Below are 23839 nucleotides of genomic sequence, written 5' to 3' on the forward strand. Positions count from 1 at the left end.
ACAAGTCAAGAAGGTCGACTTGGGTTGAATCAATATTTTTTTTAATCATGACAACCTCATTTTGACCAAAAAAATCACCAGGCTTTTTTACCCGAGTCGACTCTAGTTTTTTACTAGGTCAGATAAGATTATTTCTTCCTCTATTTTTTTTTCAATCTTGAACTGGTCTAGGCCTAGAGTTAACCTGTCTGGCAGGTTAAGGTTTTATAACTATGATTATTATATTATTATTAATTTCAACACTCAATATAAAGTATAAACTAAAGTAAAAATATATTAATATCTCATTATTTTTTAAAATATATAAGTTTGACAATAATACATATTAATGGTAAAATAAACTTTTTATATTCTATTTTTTCTTGTCTACCATGATCAAATATGATACTAAATAGTTTATTTGTCTTGTACATCACTATCAAAAATAATTTTGTCTCTATTTTTTTTCTTCATGTCTCCTCTATTTCTATTGTCTCTATTTTTTTTTTGTTATAAGATAGTAATCAAATATTACCTTAGTGAGGTTGGGTCTTTATAACTCCAAATTTTGTTTAGGCCAACAATTTCATCTCAACATAGGCGTTTCGCATAAAATAAAATATTTTTCCTTTTACCTCTACACTCTTCAAAACGCGATTAAAATATTGGTTTACACGAGACCCGGTCCATTGAGTAAAATCCGATGAGAAACCCATTGATTTTTTTGAATTTATTTTGTTAAAACAATGTTATTTTAATCATTTTTTTTGTAAGAAAATTGGTCAACCCGAGTTAACTCTTTGTCTGTAACTTTGGAGCCTTATCCTAGGTTAATTTTTAGATCGAGTTTTAAAATTATGATAAAATAATTTTTACGGTTGTTTTTTTATTATAGTAAACTAAAATTCTACTTCATACAAAAATCTTGTTTTACAACCTTCTCACAAACTTTTCTTTTATTAAAAAACATTAAAATGCATGGCTAAATTACTGTAGTCACTCCTCCAAAATACTATTAATTGGAATTAACAAAATAATAGAGGGTGCGACTAAATTATCATAATTACACCCACAAAATACTATTCATTAAAATTATTAAAAAAACACTAAAAAGTGTGGCTAAATCACATTAGCCACACCAACACAACACTATTTATTATAATAATGTCTTGTTTTTTTTTGTTTTTTTCCTTTTTAATTTGACATTTCAACAACTTAATATCTTTTTCTTTTTTTTAGTATTTTTTTTAATTTAATTTTATTAGGTTGTTTTGAGAATTGCGTTTTATAATTTTTTTATTTTCTTTATGCTGGGTTATATATTGGTCTTATAGATTTTTTTTTTTCAATCTCGACATTCAACCTTAGATCTATTAGAAGTGAAGCTTTATGTATTTTTTTTATCTGCTATCTACAAATTTATCCTGGTCTCAGGTCACGAATTTAATAGGTTAATTTGAATTGACCTGAGTATTATTTTTTGAGCTTTTTTTTTCTAATAAATTTTTTTCAATTTTATTCTTCAATATTAGGTTTGTTAAAACTTGAGTTTCATGATTTTTTATTTTCTTTCTATGAGATTATCCTGATCTCATGACTCGGGGTATACGTTTCGTGGGTTGACCCTTGTTTAATTTTTTTGTCATTTTTTAATTGAATATTTTTTTATTTTCTTTCCACGAAATTATCTTGATTTCACGAACATGATTCCAAGCTTAGTAGGTTAACTCAATTTATTTTTCTTGCTATTTTTTAATTATTTGTTTTTAATTTTACTCTCGAACAACTTAATCTTTTTGTTTTTTTTACTTCATCTTTTAACATTAAATTATTTAGGAATTGAGTTTCGTAATTTTTTTAATTTTCTTTACATAGAATTATCATAGTCTCGTAGATTTTTTTTTTCAATTTTATCTTTTAACATTGAGTTGGTTGAAAATCAAACTTCATATTTTTTTATACCGTTGTCCTGATTTCATAACCTGAGTTGTAAATTTGATAGGTTAACATAAGTTGATCCGCGTAGTTTTTTTTAATTTAATATTTTTTGAATTTGCTCTTTTAATATTGAGTTGATCAATAATTAATTTTCATAATTTATTTTGATTTACTTTTTATAGGGTTATCATGGTCTCGCGATCCGGATTATAGATTTGAGATGCTAACCCAAATCGATCCAATACGTCGTACTCAATATTTTAAAAGAAATGTCATTCAATATTATTGTAATAATATTTTAAAAATATATCATACAATATATATTATATTTTGAGTTTCTAATTAAATATTTTTATTAGAAAACAAGGAAAAATTATTTTGCCTTTTTTTTTCTAACCCGCAATTCAGCTCAGGCCAGTGATCTCTTACGATATAAAAATGATACTCCACAACTTATTCGTGAAGAAGACAAGATAAAACTTTGTGAGATCATGGTTCGACTTCCACCCCTTGCTCAAACAACTTCAAATATAGGGTTTTTATGACAATGCTTACCTTTTGCATTTCGCATTGTGCTTTTGTTTTTAAATAATTCTATCATTCTATTATTTTTATTTTTAAATTTTTTTGATATATTAATATAAAAAATAATTTTTTTAAAAATAAAAAAATATTATTAAAAGTAAAAAGCGTTTTAATTTCAAACATGACCCCTTATTTTAACATGATATTTTGTATTTAAGAGCATGGTTATTAAATTTAATTTGAATTACATAGTAAATGAGTTAATTTGGATTAATAAAAACAACATTATTTTTAAAATAATTAAATAAAATTTTGACAAGATGAATGAAATCATCTTTTTAATTTTTTAAACTCAATTCGAGTGAAGTGTTTGGTATAACTACCGAGTTTGGTTACGATAAATAACAATAATTATAATATTTTAACAATATTCTAACATAATTTCTTTTCCATACTCTATCTTTACATTCACTCGAAACAAAACCAATCATCATTAAGCCAAACCTCAAAAGCACTTTAATGGCGATGTTTTAACCAAACAAAGCAATTAATTAATTAATTAATTCACTGATCCAAGTTCATCCAATAAAGTAAAGAAAAAGCAAAGCACCCCAAAAAGGCAGATCTATGGAGAGATCACACAAAAACAGGTGGCGGGTAACCTTTCATTATTACAAAACAGTAGAATAATAATTAATTAGTTAAAAAAAAGACCCAAAATTTTATTCATTGCACTATAGATTCTCTAGATGCCCAAACAGGAACACTCACTTTCCCTCTTTGTCCACCCTCATTTCCTCTCTGTTTCCCATTTTCAAGAATTCAAATTCCTCACCCCCCAATCCCCAAAAAGCACTCACAAATTCTCCATTTTTGAAATTCAATCCTCTCTAAATTCCATGGAAGAAGAAAATCCAGTTGCCAAACATCAAGATTCCACGTCAGGTTCCCCTGATCATTCTCAGGTAACTCTGTCATTCCTTCATTCTCTCACACTGTTTTTTTTTTTTTTTTTTTAATTTCAGTTGCTGATTTTTATTTTCTCTTTAATCTTTTTTCTAGGTTTGTTCAAGAAAACCGAGCCTCAGTTCTCTAGAAATACCAGCAAGGTCACTAGAAACAGAATTTACGAAAATCGAAATAGCGCAAAGCCCTAGCTCAGCTAAACCAGGCTTGCCGCCGCGGCCGAGTTCAGCTAAATTTAAGTCGACAGTGAAGAGTTTGCTTCCGCAGAGAAGTTTAAAAGCTAAAAATTTAATACAAGATGGTGAAAAAACGGTGCTAATTGTTCCTGATACGCCGCCGTCTGATAGTCCTGCTGCCAAGCCTTCTACTTCGAGGTCGTTTTCGCTTAATAAAGTTCTGTTTCCGTTAAAATCGACGAATTCTTTGCCTGTTACGCCGTCTGCGAATTCCGATCCCGAGGCCCTGCAGGAGCGAAATGTTAATTCTTGTTCTGATTATGATGTAAGGATTTTATTTTTGTTATTATTATTTTTTTTTTCAGAAATTTGGAGAATCTAGGCACGATTACAGATTATTCAGTATGCTTAGAGTCGTATTACGGGACCTATAGGTAGTTGTCATGGTAGGTCCCATGAGAAAAACAGTTAAATTTTTATTCCGATGATGTAAGCAGGAATTAGTCCGTATTTTTTGCGTAGTTATAGTTACAAAGCACGGCCTGGACTGGCGGGTCCATATGGTGACTCGCTGACCAGAGTCCGGTCAAGATACGATTTTATTCGAATAGATGTTTTTACTAAAATGATGGTAGTTTTTGTTTTTGTTCTTTTTAAAAAATCTTGGAACGATGTTGTTTCATATATTTTTTTTAAATCATAGCTTAGATTGACCCACCGACCTGCGATTTGAGCTGGATTGTTCCCTATTTTGAGTCTTATAAATTTCTGTAATGATTTAATTTTGTTTCCATGGGTGGGTAGTTGATATAGTGGGTCCCACTTATAGCTTCTTCGGTGTATAGTTTATTAGAGATTGTGGATTTGTTGAATTTTAGAAATGTGGAATGCGTGTGATTTTATACAGAAGGTAGAAGTTCAGCATCATATAAGACGTTCATTATCAGTTCCGGTGAATATAAAAGTTAGGAGTTTAAGACGGACAGATTCAGGTGGAGGTTTGTTTCGTGTGGTTTCAGCAACTCCACGTCCTGTGGCAGCTGATAGCACGTCGACGAATGATGCCTCTACGACAGAAATTGGTAAATTTTGAATTATAAAATTGATTTTTGAGCTATGAATAGTTTTTGACTTAATGTGAACTGTTGTTGTTGTGTTTGTGTGTGTTTAATATGCTAGCGATTGAAGATGACGGTGAAGATATTCCTGAAGATGAAGCTGTCTGTAGAATTTGTTTGGTTGAGCTTAGTGAAGGTGGTGATGCTTTCAAGATGGAGTGTAGTTGTAAAGGAGAGCTTGCGCTTGCGCATCAGCAATGTGCTGTGAAGTGGTTTAGTATCAAAGGAAACAAGACATGTGATGTTTGTAAGCAGGATGTTCAGAATTTGCCTGTAACATTACTAAAGATACATAATCCTCAAGCAGCTGGTAGGAGGCCATTACCTGCACCTCAGCAGAGGGAAGTTGCTCGTTACAGGCAAGTTCAATTTTTTTCAACATCTAGTTGATTGCATATCGTCTTTTTTTCGCACCAGACATGTAAGATTCAAAATTTCACCCTGTTGTTGACTAGTGCCTTTTGGTTCAGGCAGGATACTAGGTAAGAGCTGGGATTTTAGACATTCTGACGATACTACTTTCTTTCCTCTAGGGTCTCTGATGGCACCTAATCCAATGAAATGACAAGCTGATATTTATTTAGAACAATTTATATCATTGAGGGTTGGGGGGTTGAATCTCTTGATCCCTTGGTTTTGAGATCAGGGCTGGGGGGTCACATCGAATTCATAGCTGTTATAAACCATAATTTATCTTAGTCGTCATTGTTTCTAGAATAATGATGTTAGCTCCTTTCTTGTTCAAAGTTTTATTCATGATTTATTAGGTTCATCTGGTCATATCAGAAATTTATCACAATTTTTTAGTGTTGCAAAAGGACATTGTGGTTTGTCAGCTCATGCCAATGACCTGGTGATGAAAGCATTAAACTCTCTTCAATTGGGTGGCAGCGCCAAAGTGATCCTTAGAAGTCTGCATATTATTCATTCTATAATTTGATAGTTCCTCACTCACCTCCACAGCATAGATCTCCTTCGCTTGAATTTGTTTTGATTGGTACCTGTTTCATGCTTAACAGGGTTTGGCAGGATGTACCAGTTCTTGTCATGGTCAGTATGCTAGCATATTTCTGCTTTCTGGAGCAACTACTGGTACATCTCGTCATCTTTCTAAATTTCTAGTATTGAACTGGGGTAGCATAGTAAATGCTAATGTGGTATGAGCAAAGCCATGTAGGGTTATTGCATAAATTTATCAGAAAATTCAGGTCATCAGGCTATTGTCAATTATTCGTCAAAAAGAAAGAGAAAGATCAGGGTATTGTTAGATGGAAAATAATATAAAAACTTAACTAAAAACAGTCATAACATGACAGGAACTCATATTGCTATCATTTATACATGAAAATAATTCGGAGATAGGTTGGATAATTGCACTACCATACCAGTTGATGTTCCAGTTCCACAGTACCTATTAGTGTCAACACAAATATTGTCTGGAAAATAAATGATATAATGAAAGGGTATTATCTTACAAAAGGTAGTTTCACACGAATTCTCAGGTCACACATTCTCTTTTTGTATGATGCCTTTCTTAAAAAAATTAAGTGTTGAATTTAATGTTTAATTTTCGTGTAGGATTAAACATTTAGGCTCTCCATGTTTCCTTATGGCCTTTTACAATATGCATATCAATTTTCTAATTGATTGAATACATATAAATTCTCAATCCACATAACTCTTTAAAACCAATATTTTATGTTTTTTATAAAAAAATTCTATTGTCCTTATTGACAGTCTTTGCAATTTTATTTTATTTTCAATCTTTTCAGGTATCTGACTTGGGCCCTCGTGCTCTTGCCATTTCATTGCCTTTCTCTTGTGTTTTAGGTCTCCTTTCTTCCATGATTGCTACCACCATGGGTGAGTGTCACTATGTCTTCTCCTTTTCTCCTTTAATCTAGTCTGTTCTAGATACACTATTGGCACCATACATTACACTACAAAATCAAACTAAATCTACAAAATCATGTTATTCTCATTGTTTCAAATTGTCTGCACATGATAAAAGATGTATTTATAAAACAAAACTCACTCATAGTAATAAAACCATTGGAGTGCTCATGATATCATATTGGCGGTTCTTTCCTTTTGCACTCCATGATTTTCCCATTTACAGTGGCAGAGAAAAAAAACTATTTTTTTTATGGATTATCATGATTAAATGACTTTAAAATATGTGGTGGTGGCAGTAAACCGGAGTTACATATGGGCATATGCTTCCTTCCAGTTTGCTGTAGTCATCTTGTTCGCTCATATATTTTATACCGTGGTAAGCAAACTAAATTTCTTGCCTGAAGTACTCTGTGTGATATTCCTAATATGTCTTATGTCTGCTCCATTCTACTCTGGCAGCTCAACGTGAACCCTATACTCTCTGTCCTGCTATCCTCATTCACTGGTTTTGGGATTGCAATTAGCACAAATTCTCTTCTTGTGGAGTACCTGAGGTGGAGGTCAAGCAGGCTATTGCAATATTCTCATCAGCAAAACAACAGAGCTGTGCAGCAGGCGCAGCAACTGCAACAACAGCAGTCCACACAGACATGGCATCAAGAGCATCAACAACCCAGACAACAATCCGTCGAAGATTCCAATGTTGATTCCACTGACAGCACAAGGCAACGAGAAGCTACAATTCCAAATACGTAGTTCACAAAGATATGATGAAGACATTGATTTTCTGCAAAGGTAAAAAAAAAGAAAGATATTGAACTTGTCCATTTTGTGTTTTCCAAAATTGCTTCGCATAAAGGTGTCAAGTCCACTCATTGGTCAAATGCATTTCAAAGTTTCTCTTTGGCCTATTAACCATCTTGAGCAGCAGTCCATATGCGATACTAGGTCACTGAGTTTTCCATCTAATAGTTTAAACTTTTAGGTTGGACCTCTGCCGTAACCAAGATTCAGGGTTTCAAGGTACTGGCACCTGCAAGCCAAATTATTGGAAATTATATATTGCATACAGCTATCACGTGTTGCAGATATGGTTTTATGTGCTTATTCAAATCAATACAATCAATGCATTTTTTTTTTCTCTCTCATGCAGGGGCCAGGCATTGCTTTTCGATTCAGCCATGAAATTCCCACTCAACCAAAGAAAAAGAATGATTTACCGAGTTTTGGGGGCATATGAGAAGCCCTTTTTTTTTTTTTTTTTTAGAATGCAGTGAGTCATTCCAAACAGTTGACAACCATGGTGAAGGTATGCCTGTCAAGCTGTGATCGAGATTAGTCAAGTTCCATCATGAAGGCAGCTGCGGATTCTGAAATTCGAGGAATGTTGGAAGCTTCATGCTGTATTGCTAACGAGATAACCTCATCGCCCTCGGAAAAAAAGGCATAAAAGGGATATATATACCTCGCTCTCATGTCACTGTCCAGCCATGGTCCTGGATTTTTAAGTGTGGGTTATGGTAAAGAGCCAAACTGACCAAGCGCATCTTCATTTTTGCTTCTCTGGATTGCTCTATTTATTCTTGTGATTTTCTATTTAAATTTTCCCTAGTGGCATAGAATCAAATAATGCCATTGCACATGTAAACTGGCGATCATTCATGACCCCAAGTGCCACCTCCATGGGGGAGTGGCATGATAATATCTTAAACTACAGGCATAGGCCTCTGGAAGAGATCCTTGTTGGCCTTTTATTTTAAAGTCTTCTCTACAAGCCCTGCAACTTTTTTTTTTTTTTTTTTACTTTGCAACCATAATTAGGACGACCTCTGGCAAAATAGGGCTAATGGTCTGACTGAGGAGAACCTGCATATACAAGAGAATGGAGTAGCTGACACAAATTGAAACTCTTATAAAGGTCGGAACAAATCAAAACTGTTAGCCTGGAAAGAATCCCACATGTACACCTTCATATTTTCCCCTCGAGCTATACTGTTACTGCGTGCTTGAAAAAGTAGTGTTACAGGCATTTTACAAACGTTCAGTCAACCACCCACCCTCCAACAGGGGGGGTGAAACATGGAGGGGTGATGTTACAGGCTGTCTTGGCTTTTTAACTCTTTCCCTGGCAATTTAATTCAACATCTAGTGCTGAGACCTGGGCACTCCATGGGTTTTGCAAGTAGAATTCCTCTGCGACGCTTGTGGAATGCCACTAATCATGTTCCCATTGCATTTATAGGAATCCACTTCCACGGTTTGGTTTAGTCAGTGCCTCAAGAAGCCTGTACATCCACCGATCTAGCATTCCTGTGTATAAAACAGAAGCAAAAGTTGAAACTTATGGAAGCGACAAAAAGCAACACGCGGTACACGTGTACTGGAACTATGGATTGAAACGGCATCATCAGAGTCTAGCCTAGCCTGTAAGTTCCATTCCAAAAACCCACATGAAAACATTGATATCTTAGTTACTAAACTGATTTTCCAGTGTTCCCCATCACAGTAAAATTAGTGGGTACTACTGGGTTATAACGATGCACAAACCTGTCAAGGCAAATGTACCCCCTAAAATTGCACAGAGCCGAGTGATAAAATGAAGAAAACTACGCCGTTCTTCTTTGATTGTGACGGTGATAGGTGACAAATCATACAAGAAGTACACAGCTGCAAAAACAACGGAAAACAATGGCAATCAGTGCTAAGAGCCAAGCGAAGGAGGGGGCAGTTGATCCTCTATACAGATTTTCAACCAACCTGGCCATGTCCTATCAAAATCTGTAATGGGAGAAAAGTACTCCGTAACAGAGAATTGATTGGTCGGCAAAACATCTTTGGAGATGTACCTGTACTCAGTTGGAACAATCTGCGAGATACAATAAAGTTACAAAATGTAGTCATATCTTGAGGAAAAACAATCAACTGAAACCTCCGGAATCAATACCAATGATATCTCATTATCATCTAAAACAAAAATGTTCAAAGAAATATTGGATGGACTCCTTTTCTTCTGGAACCTCACAAGATATAACACAATTATGCTAGTTCCAAATCTTCCATGGCAATTTATATAATCTCATTATAAGGGCTATCTAGCAAGGGAAAGAAAGGTAGATTTCTGCTTGTTAAAGAGTCTGCTCGCTCTCAAGGACAAGATAGCTCCCAATGTGAGATCATTCCTGAATATTCAGCCCTTTCTAGCTGGATTGCCCAGAGAGGAAAAAAGATGTCTCGACATTCACTATTGATATTAGGTTTAGGCAGCATATAAACTGCAGTAAAGTCTCATTGCACATCACTTCTAAAGTAGAGATCATATAAGTTAAGAAGTAGCCAGTTATCAGAAAGAAAGCTTGAAAATTCAAACCTTGATGTAATATTTGAATGTTCCGCTTGTTTCACGCAGAATCCGTGCAGTCTCATCAAGAGGGTTGTGAATTCCAGGATATTTTGGTCCAAATGATAAGTCATGGATAGTATGACTTACATTGACATGCTTAGCTCCATCAAAAATCTGAATGAAAACAGTAAGAGTCCTGATTGATAACTGTGGATGCAAAGTAACTCAATGTAATATATATAACACAGAAATTTCTAACAACATACTTCAGAAACAGCCACTTAATACAAAACTGATATCAAGATGCCCTGTTTAAATTGATCTTACAAACCAACTAATCCAGGAACAGTCCTCACTACATCTAAGAAAGACTATGACCTTTATATAGTTTTCTGCACTCTCCAGGGTAAGAAGATAGTACTTTGTATGTGAATGAATGCACACTCCCCATCAACCCAAAAGAGAAATTAAAAAAAGGGTAAAAACAAAGTATGCAGCCACCCATCCACCAGCATCCAGCAACTTTCAAGAGTGGAGTTACAAGTGATACTAACAGCTCATTTAAAGTTTGGATCATATACTGATCTGGAAACGAAAAGAATTTGATTTTTTCATTTAGCATTGTAGTTGGATAGGTAAAAAAACAAACCAAGTGCTTCAAAGGCTGTTTTGTTACAAAAGAAAACTGAGTAAAAGAAGAAAAGGAACAGCTCTGACCATTTGAGCAACAAAAATGTTTAGTCCATGAACTGAAATATGAAAGTTGCCAGCAACCCTTTGGACATCTAGAACGCCATAAACCTGCAGAAGATATGCAAACTTAGAATTTTCCCACCTTTCAAGGTGTAAAGCAACAATTTCATGAATATACTACAGGTGTTGAAAAGCAATACCCGACATCCTTCTCCATTTGCCAATGCTTGCTTGACCTTCTTGATCATAGTTTCAGCAGCATCATCAAAGCCATGGGTATGCTGTTCTTCATGGGAATCCTTGTGATGATCTTTATCATGATCTGATTAGCGTTGTTTTGAGATATCAGCCACATTAATTAACTTGCTATGCTAAGGGAAAAAAATTAATGACCAATAATAAACATAAGACTTGTTAATAACTAAAGTAGCTTAGTTATTTGGACCAAATCTGATATGTTTGTTAGTTTCAAATTTCTTATCATTCCGTTTGATACCAAGTTCTAATAAAACCTTGAAAAAATCATGTTTCCCAGATACTTCTCACAGAGAATTATGCAAAAACTATCATGCTATATAAAGGTCATATAAAACAATTATGTAATAAATCAAAACTGGATCCTGAAAATGCAAATAAATTTCTAGCATGCCAGAAAATTGATGTTACCATGGTTGTGAGCTTCATGTTCCTTCTCTACAAGGTCTGATAAATATTCAGTGCCGGTGATATGGCCATGACTGTTCAAGCGAAGCTGTAAAAACTCTATCCTGGTTAGCAGCATGCCAAATAGCAGCTTGTATCATGCCATTAATGGACACAGACATGAGCACAAATGGCTAGTTCATCTAAGACTCACATTCCAAGATGCTCATAACAGCTCTTTAGTAAACTAAAAAATTTCTAGGAAAAAAAGGGAAAAAAAACATGAAAAAAGAAATTATCCTACTTTCCATATGTTTGTATCCAGATCCACTTCATGCTTTCCTGACATGTCAATTGCATCCACACTCAAAACTGCAAATGTGGAATAAAAGAGCCTTGAGAAAAGTGGGAGCATTGAATTACCATATGAGATGAGATAAACATATATCAGTAAGAAAACAGAAGCTGCTTCTAAGAAGGAAAGTGAATCGCTAACCATCACAAGGTAAAGAGGGAAATGTAATATTAACGTGAATTGGAAGAATTTCTCCACGTTGCAAGTCTACAGACATCTGCAAAACACAAGAAACACCAGGAAACTTAGATCCTCATGAAATATAGCATAAAAAGCCCGGTCAATCAAGTTCAGCAAGAACCTATACAATTGGGAGAATGCCATGAGCCAACTTTTAGAATTACATTATAGTCTTGGTAAGACAAGAACTGCACATTCAAGCTCTTTTCTGCTCGCATTCTTTTGTTTAACTGACAGAAACCTCTTACTGCTTGGAAAACCATGCCTATGAATCACCACTGCAGCTTAGCTCAACAAGGCTAATAATGATCATTCTCTTTTGGAGTACATGTTAAAGATTAGATGTTCCTCAATTTACACAAAGCAAGTTTCTTTCATGATATGTGGTTGTGTGGGTATTTCCTCGGCCATGACAGCAGAGGTCACCATATGTGGAGTTCAGGCAAGGGTTTGCCACACATTTTCAGAGTTGAGCTGTCCCAGATTAATTAATGCAAATGTTTCCTTGCGATAATTACAGGCTTTAAATCCAATTGGTGCGGAATGCAAGTTGTCCGGTTACTCAGAAAGGAGCGGGGGTGGATGAAAGCGGTATTATGGCATCATAATCCATGCTTTTTGAAGGTCTGTCTCAGTGCTGTAAGTATTACATAAAGAAATTTATCTACTTGAAAACAAAACGATGAAGGTCTAGAATTGGAGGACCTGGTGGACTCACATCATATCTAAGAGACAACCAAACATGCAGAAGGGAGATGAGGATTAAGCACTGACCTGATGGACCGTATATGTAGTAAGATAATATGCCAACTCATGGTAGAACAGCGTAGCCATTATAACTAGCCCAATGACGGAAACTACAAGAAACAAGAAGAAGCAAAACCAACATCATAAAACTAACACTCAAAAGACAGTACAAACACTGAATCTAGATTCAATAAACACTCCTTTTCGTTTCCTAGATACAATATTGCATGCATGATTGCAATAAATGGTTTCAGTTCAAGAATTTCTCTTACATTATGATCCACCACAAACAAAGCTAAGAATGATCATTTATATGAATTTAACACATCTTTTATCGAAACCCATTTACAAACTTCTCATGAAAATTAGTTATCTTTGCATCTGTCCATCATAAATCACCCGCCACGCCACAACCACTCAATCTACACACCCCACTAGAACCTTAATTGACTGCAATACTGCCAATACAAACATTCCAAGCTTAAAACCCACCTCCACTGAGCGAAAAAAGATAACTTCCTATCTCAAATTATGTAAAAAACAAAAAGAATTCAAAAACTTTAATTTACCAAGAGCCCCAGATTGTGTCTTTTGCAACAAATGCTCTTCCGCACGGGGAAACGCATCCAGGCTCTTTATAGCTTGTTTCACTCCCATCTTTTTTACCCTTTTACAACACAAAACTGTCAGCTGCATAAATCAATGGATCACAAAAAACCCACATCAGAAAACCTTCAAAGCTTGCTTCTTTTCTTGCAACAACTTTTTTAACATCGTAAAAGTATAGAATTTAGTGAATTATGAGAAATTAAGGATCCCCAATCAAGTTTATTGCAAATTAATAAAAAAAAATCCACCAAAGGGAAGGGTCCAAAACCAATATAAATGGTGAATTTTTTTTTTTTGGAAATATAAAATAGAAGTGTGCGTCGGTGATAGATGGTGAGTAAACGTACATGAAGAGAGATTCAGGGGATACTCGGAGAGAGAGAGAGAGAGAGAGTCAGAGATTCGGGTTTTACGAGGGAGTCGAATTGATGTCGTTTTGGTTGGATGTCTTTCTGATTGGATGGGCCTTTTGCATGGCAGCAAGGTTCCAATAGGGCTTCTGAGTTGCGTTAAAATTTGTTTTTATTGTACGGAGATATATTAAAATATTTTTTATTTTTAATATTTGTATATTAAAATTAAAAAAAATTAAAAAAATTAATTTAATATTTTTTAAAAACAAAATTTATTATACCCTCACATTCTCACATTTGTACGTGATTGATAAAGTTGTGTGTATTATTTTTTTGAAGTATATAAAAATATATAAAAATAATATTTTTCTTTTAATTTTTAATATCAACATATGTATCATAATCATAAAAAATATATATAAAAAATTAATTTAATAGTTTTAAAAAATAAAATATTTTAAAATATAAAATACATCACATTATTAAACACACCTAAAACAAAAATTAAAAAAATTCAAAATTTTTAATAAAATCATTTAATCCGATAAGAGTAACACGAGAAGTATTTTTTCTTTAATAAGTAGGGTTAGTTAATCTTTGAGAATATGAATTTTTTAAAGTGTTTTTTATTTAAAAAAATATTAAAAAAATATTTTTTTATTTTTTAAAAATTACTTTTAAAATTAACACATTAAAATGATCTCAAAATATTAAAAAAAATATTAATTTAAAATAAAAAATAAATTATTTTTTTAAAATATTTTTAAAATGCAAAAAAGAAAAAGAAAAGAAGAGATAAGACAAATGTACTATCTCGTGCATAATTGTAAAACATGTACCAGCATAGTAGCATGGGTTATTCTAGGATCTGTAAGTTAATTCGAGGCATGAATTGGTTTATGATTAAACAAATAAATAAATAAATTTAGATGACCCTCAAAGTTTAATCTTTAATTTATTAATTTTTTTATTAAAATAATATTTTTTTTTCAAGTGTTTGCTTACAACTTATTTTTGGTCTTGAGTTGGATTTTATTACTACAATTCTCCAGTATAACTTAAACTATCTTTTATCTTGTATATATTTAAAATAATTGATTTGGATTGTTTATATTTAATCATATATGAGAATTATTGTAAAATTCTATATATATATATATATATATATATATATATATATATTACCATCAAATGTTAATTATAAATATTTTTTTTCAAACCCGTTACTTTTGTTCTCCAAAAAAAAAAAACTTTATTTTTATATCAATGTTATTTTGTTAATAAGATTAATATAAAGAATGCTCAGACACCTAGTACAAACGCCAAGAGAGACTTGAAATTTTAATTATTTTCACGAACATATATAAATATAATATTTCATAAAAAAATTAGTGGCAAGACTCAAATATAGCTTGCTGAATTTCATCTCAAATCAAATTATTTTTATCATATAAACATCATTTCAGTCCTTTTAAAATAAAAACAATTTAAAAAAAAAATATTATTTTAATAAAAGAATTATCTCGTTAATCTAACCGGACCAACCTGCAAGGTTTTAAACCGGGTCAGAATACTGCCCAGGTCTCATAACAGGGGCCTCAAAATCCACTAGTAAATTACCAACCAAGACAAAACGGTGACCGTTTTCACTTCAACCTCCTTAAGGTGGTTGCTGTAGTTGAAGTCTTGTGCCTAGGTTCTCTGTCATTAACCAGCGGCAGATATGGCAACTGTAATAATAAAGAGATTAGCAAAATCTCCTTTTGTTTTGATTACTGTTTTAGTCACTCTTGCTGCTCTCTCCTTCACCCCCAGATTTCCCTTCAAATCCTTTAGCAATTCTCTTCAACAACAGGTCCAGGTCCCCCCCTCTTCTCTCTCTCCTTTTTTTTTGGTTTAAATTTTATTCTGATGGGATTTTTTTGGGCCCAAATTGATTGAATTTGAAGTGTTTTATCTCAATGAAATGACCTTTTTGGTCTTTAAAACACCAAAGTGTTTGGCTTTCGTTGTTATTACTTGACCCAAATGGTTAAAAAGTCCAACGCTGATTTCTTGTTAATGTTTTGGAATGAAAAGAATTAGAGTTTTATGGATTTTTGGCCTTTTTTATCTGTTTATTTAGCTCAGCTGAATGAATTCCTTTTTTTTCCTGGAGTTCGAAACCCCAAATCATGAACATGCTTTGGTTGGCTTGTGGAGACTGTAAATGATTTGATCAAATTCCCAATATTGACTGTGTTTCTTGAAATTCTAGAGATTGTTCACTGCTGAAGAACTTGCTTTGTACAATGGAACTGATGATACATTGCCCATCCTTTTAGGAATTCTTGGGTACACTCTTCTCTCTCTCTCTCTCTATATATATATATATATATGTTTTCTTGTTCGTGTGTTCTAAATTTGTGTTTATATGAATCATTGAGCTTATTATAGTGGCTGATTTTGATTACTTGTTTTTAAATTAGATCTGTGTTTGATGTAACAAAAGGAAAATCTCATTATGGGGTAGGAGGGGGTTACCACCATTTTTCTGGAAGGTTTGTTCTCTCCGATCTTCCCACTAACTCTAATCTCGTCGCTCTATTTTGCAATTAAGTGGCTCCTTTTTGCTGTTTCGAACTGCCGGTTTGGCTCTTAACAAAAATTGCGCTATAACCTCATTTCTGTATCACTTTTAGTTTGATAGTGTGAAAATTCTTCCGCATTATCATGTGCTTGAAGACATTAGAAGATTTTGTGGAATTAATTGGCTGGTGCAAATTTCTGTGCAATCTCTTAAGTGAATCTGCATTTAGTTACTTTTGATTGTTCTATGAATGTAGTTCCTATGATTTGCATAGCCGTGGTTCTGGTAATGTTCACTTATGGAGTACATGCAAGCTGCACAAATTTTGATGGAGTCAAACCTGGATATCTATTTTTTTTCCCTACAGCCTACTGATTCTTCTGCTCGTGCAGTTTAACTTCCATCAACATCAAGAGCATTGTATTTAGTTTTTGTGAACTTAAGCTTGTTTGTTTTCTTTGATTCCCAAGCTCAGCAAATACTTAAAACACTTCATAGTCCCCGCTCTCAACTTACCAATTTAAATTATTCTAATGATTGTTTGGTCTGTGGCTGGCCCATTGATCTATTTAATACCATTCAGTTGTTCTTTCTCCTGTTCTCTGTTTGGTTAAAAATGAGTTTAATACTGCAGCTGACTACTTTCTCATTCTTATGAACTTAGAGATGCTTCTCGTGCATTTGTTTCAGGAAACTTTACAGGTAAAACCTGTCTCCTATTATCATATATATATATATATATATATATTTTTTTTTATCTGGGCTTCAACAATATAATTTTTGATGTTTGTATGGATGATGAAATTAAACAGGCCCCTCCTTCTTATGCTTTCACCTTTAAAACCCATTATTCCTCAACTTCCAGCTACCAACTAACTAATCACAACCATTCCTAATGATATTAGTTTGTTGTTGTTGAAACAACTCCTATGAATAGGTTCTCAGGTCTCAGTAACTAAGGCCATGTTTGTTTCCCGGAATTCATTTTCCGGGAAACCACTTTCCAAACTTTCCTGTGTTTGTTTGCCATTAGAAAAGTTGGTCAACGGAAAACACTTTCTGGTCAACGGAAACACTTTTCGGTCAACGGAAAACACTTTCCAGTCAAAGAAAAATTTGGTTTGATTTCTAGGAAAGTGTTTTCCCTTTTGGCTGTGTTTGTTTTCCGGAAAGTGGTTTCCGGGAAACCACTTTCCAAACTTTCTTGTGTTTGTTTGCTATTGGAAAAGTTGGTCAACGGAAAACACTTTCCAGTCAAAGGAAAATTTGGCTTGGTTTTCAGGAAAGTGTTTTCCTGAAAAATTTGGGCGGAAAACACTTTCCGGAAGTTGTGAAAAATTTAGAAATGTCATTATTTGCTAATTATATCAAATTTAATCCTCAAACTTTTGATTGTTATATATAATTTGTTTTGAATATTTATTTTTTAATTTCATCTCTTAAAATTTAATTTTTATATTAATTTTGGTCCTTATTTTTATAATTGCTATTTGCTTTTTTCTTATCATTTTTTTATTGAAATTTTTTATCTATCAAATTTGGTCCTCATTCTTTTGATTTTTACTTATTTTATTTGAAATAATTTATAAAATGTTAATTATTATTATTTTAATTTCTTCACTTTTCATTTTTTTTAATTTTTTAGATTTGATCTCTATTATTTTGATTATTATTTATTTTATTTGAGATAATTTATGAAATTATATTTTTTTTTCAATTTCATTCTCATTCAACTTTTTAATTTGTAAGATTTGTTCCTCATTATTTTAATAAACTTGAAAAAATAAAATATTAATAAGTTATTTTCCAGCTCATTTTCCGTAACATAACCAAACACTGGAAAGTGTTTTCCAACTTATTTTCCATTACACTACCAAACATCGGAAAATACTTTCCCGGAATTCACTTTCCCGGAATTTACTTTCCAAAAGGAAACTACTTTCCTGCAAACAAACGGGGCCTAATAAGCACTCATCTAGATTCCCATCATATTTTAAACATCAACTCCATAAGTCTGTCACTTGTATCCTATCAGAAGTCCAGCTGACTTTTCCCTTCCCTACTAATTTGCCTTTGTCCCTGAAAATGAATTGCCTTTGCAAGTATATTTATCTCCTCTTCCCATTTTATGCAGGAGATGGACTCACAGACTCATTGCGTGGTTTGTCGAGTACTGAGGTAATCCCCGTCATGTTCCCTTTCCTTCAGGCTGAGGAATGTTTGTGTATATGCACTGCAAGTTTGTGCAGCATAGCCCTACTTTGACCATTTTCTATGTCAAAGAACAACTCCACCTTGTTGTTGCATTATTTCTAGCACATAGAAAGGTAGTTCAAAGCATACAGTTCATCTTGGAAAAATTTAGTTATTGATGAGCATATTGGACATAGTCATTGGTTTGGGCACAGTTAAAGGATGACTGCCATGCCATGCCATGCCATGCCATGCCTGTGCATCATCCTTCATTTTCTGTTTAAAGCTTCCATATCATTTTAAGAGTCGTTTTCTTTTTAAACTCTCTTAACACAATGGTTATTTGTCAAAAAGTGTCAAAAAGAAAATAACATAAACATCAAACTTCATTTCTGTATTATGGATCAATTTGCTAAACTTTTCATACCTGCTCCATGCTAATGTTGGTATATTGCTAAAAGTTCTGTGCTATATGATTCAATTATTGCCGCATCTGTAGGTGAAGAGTATTGTTGAATGGCGAGAATTCTACTTCAGAAGCTACACGTGAGTTGCACATTGTCCATATTATGTCCTTTGAGCTTAGTATGAAGGAGCAAAAAGAAAAATCCGATACTATGGAGCTCTTATGAATTTAATAACTTTTCTTTTCATTCAGTTCTAAATAACTCTAATCATCTATATTGAATTGCGAAATTCTCTAAGATTATGTCTGGAACATTGGTGTTATCAGTAAAACAAGAGAGATAAAATTGGTACAGAAATCAAATATTCACTAATCAAGTACAACTCTTGATATTGACTTGGTGGTCGCAATCACAAATCCTGAATGTCAGGTTTGTTGGTAAACTGGTTGGTCGCTATTATGATAGTGAAGGAAATCCTACCAAATCTTTGAAAGGAGTTGAAGCAAAGGCTGCAAGAGGCACCCAGCTTCTGGAGAAACAGAAAAAAGAGGAGGCCAAACAGCCTAGTTGCAATTCGAGGTGGAGCCAGGGAGAGGGTGGAGAGGTATATTCTCATGATTAGGATGCATATCTATTTTCTCTGTTCGTATACTTTTCAGTAGTTTCACTTTCAGCTTTGGGCAGGTCTGGTGTGATGATGGCTTCCCAAGGTTAGTGCAGAGACCACTAGAAATTGCTTTGACTGGGAAGATGAGCAAGCGATGCGCTTGCTTTAAGGAAGATCAACTAAGCGAGACAGGGCTAGAAGTGTATGAAGGATGTGATTATCTTTCCAAGACATGCCGTGTTTGAACTAGCGACACGATGCATGTTATTAAATTATCCTAATATGTACATTGCTTACAAGTTCTTGCCTCCATAGATAATTCTAAGGCAACAGAAAGAAATATCGTGTTTCATTTCTTTGGTGCAGCTTTAGATGGTTTTGATTATTTACCAATGTGCCATGTTAATGTGATTATACTCGTTCATCTTCATGAAGCAAGGGAGGGATCATCACCTCACTGCCATTTTCTAGGATGATACAGTTTGGGGATGGAACCTCTAACATTGGCCTCACCTCTGTTCACTCCTGAATATTACCCTCACGTAAAGGTAACAAGCTTGGTATGAATCATTTTAAAACTAAAACTTTGGTATGAATCACTTTCAGTTTTATACCTATTTGAGAGTGTAGTGTAGTTGTAGTTATTTTTTAAAATAATGTTTTTATTTTTTAAAAATTAATTTTTAGATTAACACATAAAATAATTTAAAACATATAAAAAAAATCTTTCAGCAGAAAAAAAATAATTAAAGTTTTTAAAAATATAAATTGACCCGCATTTTTTAGTCTCTCGTCTCCCCCATTTTCCCAATGCTGTCGGAAGTCAGAAACTATTAATTTGACAAACGCGCCTCACTAACCAACCTCTCCGGATTAATGGATTGTTGAACCAGTTGGTACAGTGGCCTCTTCAGTCAACCTTTTTCAGTCCATGACCTTTTCCCTCGTTTTCTTATCATTCTCACCTTCCATAAGCTCTATAACAAGCTTCACCACTTCTTCCCTCTTTGCATTATTATCCATCTCAATGCCAACTCCCCATTCATTGCAAATATATCGAGTACAGTTCATCTGTTGATCTGCAAAGAAGGGCCAACAAATCATAGGAACTCCCGCAGCCAATAGATTTTGATTGATTGAAGAGTAACTAGTAAGGGCCAATAGCATAAACTCGATAAAATATAGAAGAAAGGCCATCCGAAACATATGGCTATAACGTATCGAATGTATGAACAATAATTGCACTAGCCTTAATAGCATTCTCAGCACCTTCCATGGAGAAGTTTAGTCCAAATTCATCAGGATCTCTTCTTCGAAAATGGAAAATCCTAGAGACAAGCTTCTCAACCTTTTCCCTTTTGACATTATTATCAATCTCCGTGCCGACACCCCATTCAATGCAGGTATATCTGCAATTCATTTGTTGGTCTGCAAAGAATGGCTAACACACCATTGAAACTTCTGCAGACAAGCTCTCAATAGTTGAACCCCAACCGCAATGAGTTAGAAACCTCCAACTGATGGATGGTTGAGTACTTCTTCCTGTGGACACCAGCTTGCAGTAAGGCCACGTTTCTGAATTTCTGCTGCAAACTCAGGTGGCAAAATCTTCGAATTGCCTATTACAAGATCTGGCCTTATAATCCACAACAATGGGATCTTGGTCACATTGCAAACTTGAATAGTTGTTCTGCTGTCATCACGGTCATGCTTCCGGCACTCACATAGATCACTGAGTTTGGTTCTTTGGTATCCAACCGTTGGAGACAGTTGTTGGAACTAATTTTTGATGTTTTCGTTTAAAGTATTTTTCCTATTTTAAATCTTTTAAATTATCCTAAATTAGTATAAATATATGTTTGGATTATTGTAAGTTCAAGTCCAAGAGACTCTCTCTCTTAAAAGAATAATATATTTATACGAATGAGATTTATTTTTCACCATGCTTCTCATGTTTTCTATTTTAACTTTTTCCCTTCAAATATTTTTAAAAGGATATCATCGATCTAGTGAGTTTTTAGAAAAACTAAAAAGTGTAAAATTCCAAAATAGAGTGGACAAATGACATCCAGAAAATAAAATAAAATAAAGGTACAAGATGATAATGCCTAACAAGAAAATTGAGACCTTACATCAAAAAGAGATAAATGAAACCTCAAAAAGAGGTTTAATGCAAATTAACAATTTATTGCACAAGAGATGATGATATGTTGTACAAGAGAGACCACATATAAAAAAGAGAAGAGATAACTCTTCCTAAAAGATATAAGAAACAGCTAAAGAGCTATGATAAGAAGAAGACAACAATCTAAAGTAGAGTGAGCCAAATCTTGAAAAGAATTGCTTGACTAGAGAATTGTGGCAACAATAACATGAGGAGAAAAATAGCTAGGAGTAGCCATGTTCAAACAAAGACAATAATTGAAGAAAAGCAAATTAAAGAAATGGCAATGGAATGCCATTAGCTAGCTATGATGAAAGAAGTGGCTAAGACAAAGATGCAAGAGAGATTTTTCTAAGATGAAGATGAAAGTTAATTAAAAAAAATTTATAGACGATACAATATGACACAATATGACGGTAAAAGTATATAAAAAAAGATATTAAAAGTTATTATAAGATTTGCATCACATTTTAAATTTCAAGAATTATAATACTTTCAAAATTAAGGGGGTGTGTTGGAATTAATTTTTGAAGTTTTCACAAGTACTTTTTAGTTTTCTAAGTATATGCATGTAACTATTAAGGATATATTTATTTTTTAGTTTTTTGAATTATGCTAAGCTAATATAAATATATGTTTGGTGTATTGTTAGTTCAAATCCAAGTTCGAGATCTTTTCTTTTAGAAAAGTAATATATTTTTACGGATGAGATTTGTTTTTTACCATTTTTACCATGCTTCCCATGTTTTCATTTTTACTTTTCTCCTTCAAATATTTCTAACAAGATTCGCTTTCTTCTTTCCATAGATTGTATCCAATGGACTTCAAATCATCTTCTTGAATCCGATTGAGGAGTACCTGGAACGGGCCAACAGCATAAACACAAGGATGTATCATTGAGAGATCTCGCAAAACACTAGGCTCCAATTCATCATGAGTATGAAGAATAATTGTTGGAGCCTTAACAGCACTCTCAACAGCTTCCATGGCAAAGTTTAGCTCGATATCATTTGGATCTGTGCTTCAAGCAAATGGAATATCGTTAAGCTGAGTGTCTTTCATGCTAGGAACCGAATCAATTGATGTTTCCAAAACAGCTATTGTCTGCAAAAACACAATATTTTAGAGTGAACCTTCCAATGATTCGCTTTTCTTCCAGACCTTTAAAGTATATACCTTTAAGGCCATGTTTGTTTTCCGGAGAGTTGTTTTCAGGAAATCACTTTCCAAACTTTTCTGTGTTTGTTTACCACTAGGAAAGTTAGTCAACGGAAACCACTTTTCGATCAACGAAAAACACTTTCCAGTCAAAGAAAAATTTGGTTTGGTTTTCAGGAAAGTGTTTTCCCTTTTAGCTGTGTTTGTTTTCCGGAAAGTGATTTCCGGGAAATCACTTTCCAAACTTTCCTGTGTTTGTTTGCCATTAGAAAAGTTAGTCAACGGAAAACACTTTCCAGTCAAAGGAAAATTTGGCTTGGTTTTCAAGAAAGTGTTTTCCTGGAAAATTTGGGCGGAAAACACTTTCCGGAAATTGTGAAAAATTTAGAAATATTATTATTTGCTGATTATATCAAATTTGATCCTCAAACTTTTGATTGCTATATATAATTTGTTTTGAATATTTATTTTTCAATTTCATCTCTTAAAATTTAATTTTTATATTAACTTTGGTTCTTATTTTTATAATTGCTATTTGCTTTTTCCTTATCATTTTTTTATTGAAATTTTTTATCTATCAAATTTGATCCTCATTCTTTTGATTGTTACTTATTTTATTTGAAATAATTTATGAAATGTTAATTATTATTATTTTAATTTCTTCATCTTTCATTTTTTTTAATTTTTTGGATTTGATCTTTATTATTTTGATTATTATTTTTTTAAGATAATTTATGAAATTATATTTTTTTTTCAATTTCATTCTCATTCAACTTTTTAATTTGTAAGATTTGTTTCTTATTATTTTAATAAACTTGAGAAAAATAAAAGATTAATAAGTCATTTTCCAGCTCATTTTCCATAACATAACCAAATACTGGAAAATATTTTCCAACTTATTTTTCATTACACTACCAAATATCAGAAAATACTTTTCTAGAATTCACTTTCTCTAAAATTCATTTTTTTTTAAAAAATTACTTTCTAGTAAGGGCCTAAATAGGCTGATGAAGCCTTTCTCCCTTAGAACATGAATTTGCTTTAATCCCATTATGACACATGCAGACGTTGTACAAATTAGATCCAAAAAATGATGTTTCAATTTTTTTTTGTATTTCTCTCATAATTAGGTTTCAATATTTTCTTTGGTTTAAGTTTCATTATTCACATTTAGAATTTTATCAAATCATAGTTTTTTTTTTCTCTCTCTAGACTTGGAACGAT

General features: G+C 33.2%; 3 protein-coding genes across 7 annotated transcripts; 2 read left to right on the forward strand and 1 right to left on the reverse strand.

Moving 5' to 3' along the window:
* The first annotated feature begins 3153 nt into the window (after positions 1-3153).
* LOC133677296 (uncharacterized) lies at positions 3154-8359 on the forward strand. Of its 2 annotated transcripts, XR_009835730.1 has the most exons (10): positions 3154-3407; positions 3505-3909; positions 4492-4666; positions 4764-5061; positions 5722-5794; positions 6475-6565; positions 6895-6974; positions 7058-7393; positions 7584-7621; positions 7752-8359. XR_009835730.1 is itself a non-coding variant. In XM_062099235.1 (9 exons), exons 1-8 carry the CDS (start codon positions 3192-3194, stop codon positions 7352-7354), a joined length of 1635 nt encoding a protein of 544 aa, XP_061955219.1. In that variant the 5' UTR covers positions 3155-3191; the 3' UTR covers positions 7355-7393; positions 7752-8359. The 2 variants fall into 2 exon arrangements, 1 of the variants encoding a protein (XP_061955219.1); XM_062099235.1 differs by lacking the exon at positions 7584-7621 and having other exon boundaries at positions 3155-3407.
* Positions 8360-8490: 131 nt separating this feature from the next.
* LOC133677297 (uncharacterized) lies at positions 8491-13648 on the reverse strand. 2 transcript variants are annotated; one of them, XM_062099237.1, is made up of 12 exons: positions 13512-13648; positions 13125-13245; positions 12583-12665; positions 11770-11845; positions 11578-11645; positions 11298-11382; positions 10832-10953; positions 10656-10739; positions 9966-10112; positions 9356-9464; positions 9146-9265; positions 8491-8908 (listed from the first exon to the last, which is right to left on the reverse strand). In XM_062099237.1, exons 2-12 carry the CDS (start codon positions 13210-13212, stop codon positions 8835-8837), a joined length of 1056 nt encoding a protein of 351 aa, XP_061955221.1. In that variant the 5' UTR covers positions 13213-13245; positions 13512-13648; the 3' UTR covers positions 8491-8834. The 2 variants fall into 2 exon arrangements, with proteins under 2 accessions (XP_061955221.1, XP_061955220.1); XM_062099236.1 differs by having other exon boundaries at positions 13125-13222; positions 13512-13632.
* A 1447-nt stretch (positions 13649-15095) lies between these two features.
* On the forward strand, positions 15096-19649 carry LOC133676673 (membrane-associated progesterone-binding protein 4). 3 transcript variants are annotated; one of them, XM_062098391.1, is made up of 8 exons: positions 15096-15378; positions 15775-15851; positions 15986-16057; positions 16751-16788; positions 18221-18264; positions 18779-18825; positions 19116-19290; positions 19361-19592. In XM_062098391.1, exons 1-8 carry the CDS (start codon positions 15241-15243, stop codon positions 19379-19381), a joined length of 612 nt encoding a protein of 203 aa, XP_061954375.1. In that variant the 5' UTR covers positions 15096-15240; the 3' UTR covers positions 19382-19592. The 3 variants fall into 3 exon arrangements, with proteins under 3 accessions (XP_061954375.1, XP_061954373.1, XP_061954374.1); XM_062098389.1 differs by having other exon boundaries at positions 15099-15378; positions 19371-19649; XM_062098390.1 differs by having other exon boundaries at positions 15099-15372; positions 19371-19649.
* The last annotated feature ends 4190 nt before the right edge of the window (positions 19650-23839 follow it).

This window comes from Populus nigra, chromosome 17 (assembly GCF_951802175.1).
Source record: "Populus nigra chromosome 17, ddPopNigr1.1, whole genome shotgun sequence".
In the NCBI taxonomy this organism is placed as follows: Eukaryota; Viridiplantae; Streptophyta; class Magnoliopsida; order Malpighiales; family Salicaceae; genus Populus; species Populus nigra.

Excerpts from the sequence above, each read along its gene's own strand:
- LOC133677296 (XM_062099235.1), top strand. The coding sequence starts at position 3,192 with ATGCCCAAACAGGAACACTCACTTTCCCTCTTTGTCCACCCTCATTTC. Across the intron at positions 3,910-4,491 it reads ATTCTTGTTCTGATTATGAT|AAGGTAGAAGTTCAGCATCA; the intron begins GTAAGGATTTTA and ends GATTTTATACAG. Across the intron at positions 4,667-4,763 it reads TGCCTCTACGACAGAAATTG|CGATTGAAGATGACGGTGAA; the intron begins GTAAATTTTGAA and ends TTAATATGCTAG.
- LOC133677297 (XM_062099236.1), bottom strand. Across the intron at positions 11,846-12,582 it reads CTACATATACGGTCCATCAG|ATGTCTGTAGACTTGCAACG; the intron begins GTCAGTGCTTAA and ends TGTGTTTTGCAG. Across the intron at positions 10,113-10,655 it reads ACATTTTTGTTGCTCAAATG|ATTTTTGATGGAGCTAAGCA; the intron begins GTCAGAGCTGTT and ends GTTTTCATTCAG.
- LOC133676673 (XM_062098389.1), top strand. The coding sequence starts at position 15,241 with ATGGCAACTGTAATAATAAAGAGATTAGCAAAATCTCCTTTTGTTTTG. Across the intron at positions 16,789-18,220 it reads TGTTTCAGGAAACTTTACAG|GAGATGGACTCACAGACTCA; the intron begins GTAAAACCTGTC and ends CATTTTATGCAG. Across the intron at positions 18,826-19,115 it reads TTCTACTTCAGAAGCTACAC|GTTTGTTGGTAAACTGGTTG; the intron begins GTGAGTTGCACA and ends CCTGAATGTCAG.